At 38.3% G+C, this 11,641-nt stretch overlaps 1 protein-coding gene across 3 annotated transcripts in view; it reads left to right on the forward strand.

Annotated features, from left to right (window-relative positions):
• Positions 1 to 7,975: 7,975 nt before the first annotated feature.
• Positions 7,976 to 11,641, forward strand: part of she (Src homology 2 domain containing E) — a 35,938-nt gene continuing 32,272 nt past the window's right edge. For all 3 annotated transcript variants that reach the window (XM_061982577.2, XM_061982579.2, XM_061982578.2), the window contains exons 1-2: positions 7,976 to 8,725; positions 10,944 to 11,070. In XM_061982577.2, the coding sequence (XP_061838561.1) occupies positions 8,267 to 8,725; positions 10,944 to 11,070 (586 nt within the window). In that variant the 5' untranslated portion in view covers positions 7,976 to 8,266. The remainder of the gene's footprint in view (positions 8,726 to 10,943; positions 11,071 to 11,641) is intronic.

The raw sequence follows: 11,641 nt of genomic DNA on the forward strand, positions 1-11,641 counted from the left end.
AGAACTTGTGTTCAACGTCTTTGCTCCAAAGCTTTGTTGTCTTTGGGACCTTGGCTTGTCGGTCTCACTTGATTTCAGTGACTGCACTGAAGTGATAGGGTTGCAGGCGACTTTAGCTTCCCAAGTTAGAAATCTGACAAAATAACTGAAAGAGGGGAATTGTTTTTTCTCTCGTTCCATTTCCATAACCTTTCGATTCCAAGCTGCGATCAGCCAATCTGGTAACTTAGAAAGGATCTTCCTGTTTTCATTACAGTCATTCAGAATCTCCAATGCCTTGATGTTAACCATGGCAGCCTCACAACTGCGGAGAAAATCTGTGAACTCTCGGAGCTCAAGGCTATCCTTAGAACCCATCTTAGGCCACGCTTGGAGCTTGTCTCTGTATGCTTTTGCGATTGTAAATGGGTTTCCGTATCGCTCCTCTAGAATCTCCCATGCAGCAGTATAGGCAGATTCAGTTCCGAGCAGGAAGTAACCATCAAGAGCTTTCTTGGCTTGACCACCTATGTATCTTCGTAGGTAGTATATTTTCTCATTCTCTTGTATATTCTTCTGGTCTATCAAAGTTTGAAAAGATAGTTTCCAGTCACTATATTTCAATGGATCCCCACTGAATATTGGAGGTTCAGGAATTGGGATTCTGTTGGCACTTAAAGCACCTGCTAGCATCTTAACGAGCTCTGCTGTACTGTCATTAGAGGTTTTCTTAACCTTTGTTACGGAAGATCTATGTGTAGACAGATGACTTGGGGGTGCAGATACTTGGTCATCTTCTTCAAATTCATCTCCTAGCACGTCACTCCGCTCTTCTTTGACACTCCCTTGATCATATATCAGCATTCTCGCCTTTGCTGCATTAAGACCTTTCACTGTCTCCAATTTCTTTAACTTTCTCCGTTTTTCCTCTAGAGTCCTTTGTAGAGCTACATGCTCTTCTTCTAGTTGAGCTTTTATTTTAGCTTCCTCTTCTTCTTGCTGTAAGCGACGTTTTCTGGCTGCAGCTTCTTCTTCTTCTTGCTGTAAGCTACGTTTTCTGGCTGCTGCCTCTTGTTTAGCTATCTTCTTTCTAGCTTCTTCTTCAAGAAGGTTTAATTCCAATTGTTCTTTCTTGCTCTTGTAGCACTTTTAGAACAGCTTGGCTTGCAGCAGCTTCAGCAGCAGCTTCTTGGCGACCCACAGAAGTCTTGGTGCTTCCTTGCACTGGGTAGCCTTTCCAAATAGACATGACAGAGCTTTTACAAGTTGAGTCAAATATAGAACCAGCTTCTGGCCATTCTGGCTCTTCTTCTGGAATATTTCCATCCAGACGGCTTGCAGCTACAGAGAGAATAAAAGTGGAAGTCTGTGTACACATGTCAACTTTCCGTCGTGTTTCCTGTTCTGGAATTGAAACTTGGCGTAGCTCTTCATAAGCACTCATGACATCTGCAGAAAGACGTTTGATTTCACCAATAATGGAATTAACTAATGACTCATCCAAAAGCTCTTTTGATGATAATGGTGTCTTAGCAGCTTTAGCCTGAGCTCTCCATCTTCCATAACTGGCGTTGAACTTAAACTGAAGTGCGTTGATTTTCATAATTTGCATTCCTTTACCCTTTTCTGTTAGGGTTCTTGGTCTTGCACCTCTCCTCAGCTCTTGATTTTCCTCTTGCTGCTTTTCCTCTTCAGCGCCACTCTCATAAGCCTGTGCAGGTGTCAGTAGGACATCTTCCCTGTCCCTGTCACTGTCCCTTACCTGTTCTGTAGGCCCACCTGACTTTGACATTTTTAATCAATTAAATTAAACACACTTTTAAATGTTTTTAAATTGTCCAATATGTATCAACAGAAAATATTAGCAATAGAAGAAATTTTAAATCACCCTTAGATGAACTTGTCCAATGCAAATATCAATAAAATGTAGATACCTTAAATGTAAATACCTTAGAGCTTAAACAGATACAAATCTTAAATTTAACCTTTGAATATCACTTTGCAAAACACTCAAAGATATGCAGTTTAGATCACTTCAAAATATATGCAATCAAAGGCAATTAGGAAAATATTAAAAGACAATAGGAAAGCTTCAATATTAAATTAAATGGCCAATAAACTACTTTCACTTATTTAGCAAAACGCCCTTTTAACTTGGAGTGATATCAAAAAATGAAATGAGAAAAAAGTGTAGTGTCCTTAATCTAGTGTCCTTTAAATGTCTCTTGTATGACAAGGTTCTTTTAACTTAAATTAAATGAGCAGATAAGTCCAGACGTTTACCACACACTCTACAGTATGTTCATACATTTCAGTCTCTTCTTAATCACTTGTGAAGTGTCCAGTGTTCCTTATTGGCTTCTTAACAGCCCACTGAAAACGCTGTGATTACCTGTTTCTTCCTTTTGAGTGTGTGTGCGCGAGGGGGAAAAGGGAGGGGGGATGGGCTCTTCTACTCTGTGCTGATGGCTGCTCCGTCACAGCTGCTCTGCCCAGGTTCTTTTAAGTTGCCGACAGTCTCAGCGTTGTCCACTTCGTCGTTGAACAGTGCGAGTTTTCACTGTAACTCCCTCCAAATAGCACAGACACAATGGCTTTCTTGAACTGATTTATTTGAAGGCTTCCTTTCCCTTCAAATTCACCGTGAAAACTGAAATAAAATAAAGCACGTTATAAACGTAAAAATAACAACATGCACAGCATGTGGATCGAACATTTTACCGAAGTAAATACAAATAGAAATGACAAACAAATACCTCGTTGGCCTGCATGCTTCTTTTAGGAGGAAATTGTGATCTTCAGGCTCTTATAGCCCAAACGCTTGAAGTCCTTGTGACACTTTTTAGTCTTTGTGACAATCAGTTTCTCTCTTTCTGCCTTCACATGGCATGAAAAATGTTTACTCATACCCGGAAGTAGCTTCCTTACATCAGACGACAGACCAAACGAGACACTTCAAAATAAAAGTATGCCCACAAACTTAACAAAAAGGCATGACATTACATTTTTAACCATAGTAATTTAAATATAGCCTTCTTATGAACTTTTATGCATTTGATTTGAATTCTCTTTTATGAACTTAACTTATTATTCTGTTTTTAGAGAAATGAAACAAATTATATTAAATTATTAGTAGCAACAGTTACACTCTGCATTTGACCCATCACCCTTGATCACCCCCTGGGATGTGAGGGGAGCAGTAGGCAGCAGCGGTGGCCACGCCCAGGAATCATTTTTGGTGATTTAACCCCTAATTCCAACCCTTGATGCTGAGTGCCAAGCAGGGAGGTAATGGGTCCCATTTTTATAGTCTTTGGTATGACTCGGCCGGGGTTTGAACTCACAACCTACCGATCTCAGGATGGACACTCTAACCACTAGGCCACTGATATATATATATATATATATATATATATATATATATATATATATATATATATATATATATATATATATATATATATATATATATATATTATAAACACACATATATTTTATATATACCATATATATATCATATCAGCTCTTCCATCATACTATTGTCAATTTGATACTGACACTTTCATTAGCATCGATATCAGAATTGACCTACTCACCCATAACATGAGTTCTTTGAAACGAGTCTGCACAATTATCAATCTAATATTCCTAGTTAGATATGACACCAACATTGGTATCGATATTTGTATCGACCCGCCCATGCCTATTATAGCGCTCCCTAAAACGTGCCTATATAATTACTGATCTCACCGTTATAGTATCGATCCAAGACCGATACTACCAGTGGTATCGCTATTTGGATCAACCTGCCAACTTACTATGGAACTCTCTAAAACTAGTCTGTGCAATTACCGATCTCATCATTCTAGTATCGATCCAATACTGATTCTACAATTGTTATAGGTATTTGGATCGACCCACCCACACCTTCAATGGAGCTCCCTAAAACTTGTCTTGACACGGATTACTTTCACTGGCATTGATATCAGGATTGACCCACTCTATGGCATCACACTAGAATCGAGCCATCAATGATACTATAATCTTGGTATCGATTATGTCGATGATCGGATCGACCGAGTCCCATGCTCCCATTACATGAGCGCTCTGAAACTAGTCAGTGCAATTACCGATCTCATCACGCTAGTCAGATACTGACACTACCATTGGTATCAACATTTGGATCAACCCGCCCATCCCACCACAAAGCTCTGCAAAATGAATACTGTATGTGAAATTATAGATCTCTCCACGCTAATACTTATCAAATACTGATACTATTACTAGTATCGATATTTGGAATGACACGTTAAACCCGGACCACGAATTCTATAAAGCTAATCTGGACAATGATTGATCTCATCATTCTAGTATCGATCCAATACCGATACAACTATCGTTATCATTATTTGGATCGACCTGCCATCCCCTCCAACTAGTCTCTGAAAACTAGTCGTGAAATAACAGATTTCTAATCACCCTATTATCAATTTGATACTGACATTTTCAGTGGCATTGATATCAGGATTGACCCACTGATGGGCAATTATCGATCTCACCATGCTAGTGTCAATCTAATACCAATACAACCACTGACATTGATATTTGGATCGACCCATGAGCGCTCTGAAACAAGTCTCATCACCCCTAGTCAGATACTGACACTACCATTAGTATCGATATTTGTATCGATCCACCCGCCCTACAACGGATCTGCAAAACTAATACTGTATAAGCAATGTTCGATCTCACCTGGCTTGATAGTATCAATCTAATACTGATACTACCACTGGTGTTGATATTTGGATTGACCTATCCGACCATAACATGAGAGCTTTAAAAAAATCTGTGCAATTTTAAAGCTCAATAAACTAATATCGAGCCGACAATGATATTATAACCTAGGTATTGACTATATCGATAATTGGATCGACCTGCCCGCCGGCTCGCACAACTTGTGCGCTCTGAAACTATTCATGCATCCATCCATTTTTTTTTACCGCTTATCCCTTTCGGGGTCGCGGGGGGTGCTGGAGCCTATCTCAGCTACAGCGCAATAACCGATCTCATCACCCTAGTCAGATACTGACACTACAATTTAGTATCGATATTTGGATCGATCCACCCACCCAACTATGGATCTGCAAAACTAATACTGTATTAGCAAATTTCGATCTCACCTTGATAGTATCAATCTAATACTGATACTACCAGTGGTGTTGATATTTGGATCGACCTATCCGATCACATAACATGAGCTCAACAAAAATCCATGCAATTTTAAAGCTCAATAAACTAATATCGATCCGACAATGATACTATAACCTTGGCATCAACTATATCGATAATTGGATCGACCTGCCCGCCCGCTCTCACAACATGTGCGCTCTGAAACTAGTCAGCGCAATTACCGATCACATCACCCTAGTCAGATACTGACACTACAATTTATTATCGATATTTGGATCGATCCACTCACCCAACTATGGATCTGCAAAACTAATACTGTATTAGCAAATTTCGATCTCACTTTGATAGTATCAATCTAGTACTGATACTACCAGTGGTGTTGATATTTGGATCGACCTATCCGACCATAACATGAGCTGTACAAAAATCCATGCAATTTTAAACTCAATAAACTAGTATCGATCAGGCAATGATATTAGAACATTGGTATCGACTATATCGATAATTGGATCGACCTGCCCACCCGCTCGCACAACATGTGCGCCCTGAAATTAGTCAGCGCAATTACCGATCTCATCACCCTAGTCACGTACTGAGACTACCATTAGTATCGATATTTGGAACAACTCACCCACCCTACTGCGGTTCTGCAAACTAATACTGTATAAGCAATTGTCGATCTAACTTTGATAGTATCAATCTAATACCGATACTACCACTGGTGTTGATATTTGGATCGACCCATCCGACCATAACATGAGAGCTCTAAAAAAATCAATGCAACTTTAAAGAACATTAAACTAATATTGATCCGACAATGATACTAGAACATTGGTATCGACTATATCGATTATTTGGTCGACTTGCCCACCCGCTCGCACAAAACATGTGCGCTCTGAAACTAGTCAGCGCAATAACCGATCTCATCACCCTAGTCAGATACTGACACTACCATTAGTATCGATATTTGGAACGACCCACCCACCCTACTACAGATCTGCAAAGGTAATACTGTATAAGCAATGTTCGATCTCAGCTATAGTCACTCTAATACTGATACTACCACTGGTGTTGATATTTGGATCAACCCATCCGACCATAATACGAGAGCTAAACTAATATCGAGCCGGCAATGATATTATAACCTTGGTATCGACTGTATCGATAATTGGATCGACCTTCCCGCTCGCTCGCACAATATGTGCGCTCTGAAACTAGTCAGCGCAATTACCGATCTCATCACCCTAGTCAGATGCTGACAGTCAGACACTACAAATTAGTATCGATATTTGGATCGGTCCACCCACCATACAACGGATCTGCAAAACTAATACTGTATTAGCAATTTTCGATCTCACCTTGATAGTATCAATCTAATACTGATACTACCAGTAGTGTTGATATTAGGATCGACCTATCCGATCATAACATGAGCTCTACAAAAATCCATGCAATTTTAAAGCTCAATAAACTAGTATTGATCCGACGATGATACTATAACCTTGGTATCGATTATATCGATAATTGTATCGACCTGCCCGCCCGCTCGCACAACATGTGCGCTCTGAAACTATCAACCCATCCATCCATTTCTACCGCTTATCCCTTTCGGGGTCGCGGGGGGTGCTGGAGCCTATCTCAGCTACAGCGCAATAACCGATCTCATCACCCAAGTCAGATACTGACACTACAATTTAGTATCGATATTTGGATCGATCCACCCACCCACCCAACTATGGATCTGCAAAACTAATACCGTAGGAATTTTCGATCTCACCTTGATAGTATCAATCTAATACGGATACTACTAGTGGTGTTGATATTTGGATCGACCCATCCGACCATAACATGAGCTCTACAAAAATCCATGCAATTTCAAAGCTCAATAAACTAGTATCGATCCGACAATGATATTATAACCTTGGTATTGAGTAGATCGATAATTGTATTGACCTGCCCGCCCGCTCGCACATGTGCACTCTGAAACTAGTCAGCGCAATTACCGATTTCATCACCCTAGTCAGAAACTGACACTACAAATTAGTATCGATATTTGAATCGATCCACCCACCCTACTACGGATCTGCAAAACTAATAGTGTATAAGCAATTTCTGATCTCAGCTGGCTTGATAGTATCAATCTAATACTGATACTACCACTGGTCTTGATATTTGGATCGACCCATCCGACCATTACACGAGAGGTCTAAAAAAATCCGTGCAATTTTAAAGCTCAATAAACTAATATCGATCCGACAATGATACTATAACCTTGGTATCGACTATATCGATAATTGGATTGACCTGCCCGCCGGCTTGCACAACATGTGCGCTCTGAAACTATCCATCCATCCATCCATTTTTTTTTTTACCGCTTATCCCTTTCGGGGTCGCGGGGGGTGCTAGCTGAAGCCCATCTCAGCTACAGCGCAATAACCGATCTCATATCACCCTAGTCAGATACAGACACTACAAATTAGTATCGATATTTGGATCGATCCACCCACACAACTAAGGATCTGCAAAACTAATACTGTATTAGCAATTTTCGATCTCACCTTGATAGTATCAATCTAATACTGATACTACCAGTGGTGTTGATATTTGGATCGACGTATCCAACCATAACATGAGAGCTTTAAAAAAATCAGTGCAATTTTAAAGCTGAATAAACTAGTATCGATCCGACAATGATACTTGGTATCGATTATATCGATATTGGTATAGACCTGCCCACCCGCTCCCACAGAGCCTCTAAAAGCAGCAACTGCGCTTACAACTTTTCCTCTTCCGTCCTAATATCACTTGTTGCGTGGTCGACCAGCTGCAAGCACCGTCTCACGCATCGGTAATGGGATCTTCACTTGGCTCCAAGAAAAACTTCCAGTTTTTTCGAGTGTTCGCTCTTGAAAAGTTACTTTTCAAACTGCGGGGATAGTTGTCACCGCGCAGGTGCGGGCGGACGAGAAGGCCCCGCGTGTCTACATGCCAGCCAAGACGCACCAGGACGGCTCATTCAGTGCGTAAAAGTGTGCGTAAAGTTGATGCGCAATCCCAGGAACTTTTTTAAACGGTCCCTTGCGAAGATTTGGCGATCATGGCGAAATGGTTCAGAGATTTCCCCATCAACTTGAAGAACGGAAGCGACCGAGCGCGCTCGGCGTCCGAATCCGGTCCACCAACCCGCCACAAGGCGTCATTCTCCCGGGACAGCCTGAAGGGAAACGCGCGTAAAGACAGCGGAGTGGCGGCCTTGCTGACTGGGAGGGCCAGGAAGAATTCGGCCACGGAGTTGGGCCGCAACAACAACATCAACAGCGGTTCTGCCGGTGGAACCGTGTGGGAAACTCTGGCCCCGAAAAGCCGTAATAAGAACCCCAGCAAGGTGGAAGCACCGGAAGAGAAGACGCAGGTCAGCAGGACGTCCAGCTTGGCTCAAGCTTACATCAGCAGGATGATTAAAGTGGACAAGCAGGACAAAACGCACAAACTCGACGACATAAGTGAGCAGAAGAAGCCCGAGAGTGAAGATGGAAGATCTGCAATCAAAACTACAGTAAGGAGGGAAAAACACACACACAAAAATATATATATTTATATATATATTTAAATATAAATATATATATATATATATATTTAAATATAAATATATATATATATATATATATATTTAAATATATATATATATATATATATATATATATATATATAAAAATATGTTTGTATATCCCCTGAAGAGCAGGGGAACCTGCGAAACAGGCTTGTTGGGATGAAATAGCCTCTGTGTTTTTTCCTGCCCTGACGTGTATATGTGTGTATATGTGTGTGTATATGTGTGTGTGTGTATATATATATATATATGTATGTATTTATACACACATATATGTGTATTTCTACACACATATATGTGTGTGTATATATATATACATATGTATTTATTTTTTTATTTTTTTATTTATTATTATTTTTTTTTTATATATATATATTTTTTATATATGTATATATACACACACGTGTGTATAAATACATATGTATATATATATATATATATATATATATATATATATACACACACATATATGTGTGTATAAATACATATATATATAATATATATATATATATATATATATATATATATATATTTATACACATATATGTGTGTGTGTATATATATATATATATATATATACACATATGTATTTATACACACGTGTGTGTGTGTGTATATATATATATATATATATATATATATATATATATATATATATATATATTACATTCAATTAATGACACATTTCTGTATTTAAATACACAATTATAATTATTTAATAACACATTTAAGTAATTATTTAAAGATGTATTCATTTATTAAATGTTGACCCTCCATACTGACAAGGATCAAATGGGACAAAATAAATAAATACATCATTAAAACATTGCTTAAATGCGTCATTTAAATAAATCATTCAATAAATGGTTCAATAAATCGTGTGTGTATATATATATATATATATATATATATATATATTAGGGCTGCAACAACTAAACGATTAAATCGATTAAAATCGATTATAAAAATAGTTGGCGATTAATCTAGTCATCGATTCGTTGGATCTATGCTATGTGCAGAGGCAATTTTTTTTAAATAAATGTATTTATTTTATTTTATTTTTATAGACCTTGAGAGAGAGAGAGAGAGAGAGAGAGAGAGAGAGAGAGAGAGAGAGAGAGAGAGAGAGAGAGAGAGAGAGAGAGAGAGAGAGAGAGAGAGAGAGAGAGAGAGAGAGAGACATTTTGGGAAAGCTTGGAATTTGTAGAATGCGGAAAATTAACAAATTTATGTTGAATCAAAACTGGTGAGGAATGTGGAAGTGAAGAGTTCTCAAGATCAGAAGGAATTTGTGTTCTGCGAAAAAATGACATTTTGAAAAATTTGAAAAATTGCAGACGAATATTTTGATATTGAAACGGTTTGAAAAATGTGTAATAGGATTTTTTTGCCCGGAAAATGTGGAATTTCAGAAAGATGTGAATTTCAGGAGTGTGGAGAATAGCTAGCCTCAAAAATATGGAAGTCATAAGAATCCTGAAGATCAAAGGGTATTGTCTCATAGAAAATTGGAAGTTACAGTAAGACCTCGGCTTACAAGTTTCCCAGTTCACCTGTTTTTTGGGATACCAGCTGTCTTTTGGCTAATTGTTACGCTTTAGGCCGAGAGCAAAATTTTGGGTTATGAGCCTAAAAATTAAAATAAGCCCATAACTGCGGTTATATAGCCATTTATCCATCCATTTCCTACCGCTTGTCCCTCCTCGGGATCGCGGGGGGTGCTGGAGCCTATCCCATATACAAGAAAATATCGAGAAGCTGCTGATGGTGTGTTTGACCGAAAAGCAGCATAAGAAGTATATTTTCTGAAGTGAATGTTGTACATGATTATTACTTCATAAAACTACTGTAGTTTGTAGTCCGTCCAATTGTATTGTTTTATATGATATTCACTATCCAAAAGTTAGTTTTTCCTTTTAAAAGCATGTTACATGTTAAAATTGTGGTGTTTTTGGAGATCCGGAATGTATTAATTGATTGATTTGGGGGAGTATTTTGGGTTACGAGCCAGAAACAATGAAACTTGTTAGCTGTGATTGTAGTGCACGGTAAGAGTGTGAATTGCATAATAGTTTGAATCGTTTGAAAAATGTGAAAAAAAAGAAAAGAAAATAAATTAAAAATATGTAGTAAATAATCTGGTAATAAAATCATATTCTCCCAGCTGATCATCCTGGAGGACTACGCCGATCCTTTCGACGCGGAGAAAACCAAAGAGCAGAGAGAGGCGGAGAGAGCTGGCGTCAACGACGGTTACATGGAGCCTTACGATGCCCAGGTCATCATCACAGGTCAGGAGGTCTTCCACTTTGGCTTTCCATTTCTCCTACAATCACTTTAACACACAAGTAGAGCGAGGAAAACATGATTTATCAAACAAACACTACCGTTACAAATACAACACATGAGTTGTGGACTGCTTAGGACATTTTTGAGCAATTTTTGAAAACAGCCTACAGTAAAACTATCATCTTCTTCCAACAATGATACAATCCAGCGCAGGTTTAAGAATCATATTGTGGAACTACAGTGGGGATACCTTTAAAAATAGTGTTTCCTTTCCAATTTACAATTTAAACACTCATTAAAATTTATTTTCATACTTCCTTCTCTACCAGTATAAACTAGAAAGTAATTAAAAAAAACAAAGTTTGCAATATTCCGTATATTATTTCATGTAGAGATGAAATCAAGTAAGGTTTAAAATTAGAGCTGTTGAACCCTTAAAATATTCTAATCGCTATTAATCACATTTTAACTCCGAATTACTCCCGGTTAACCGCAATTAAAAGTTTTTATATTTAATAAATGCACCCTATTAAAATAAATCCCAATATATGGGGCTGGTCAATTTGTTTGATT

Source organism: Nerophis lumbriciformis, linkage group LG21, assembly GCF_033978685.3.
Source record: "Nerophis lumbriciformis linkage group LG21, RoL_Nlum_v2.1, whole genome shotgun sequence".
Lineage (NCBI taxonomy): Eukaryota > Metazoa > Chordata > Actinopteri > Syngnathiformes > Syngnathidae > Nerophis > Nerophis lumbriciformis.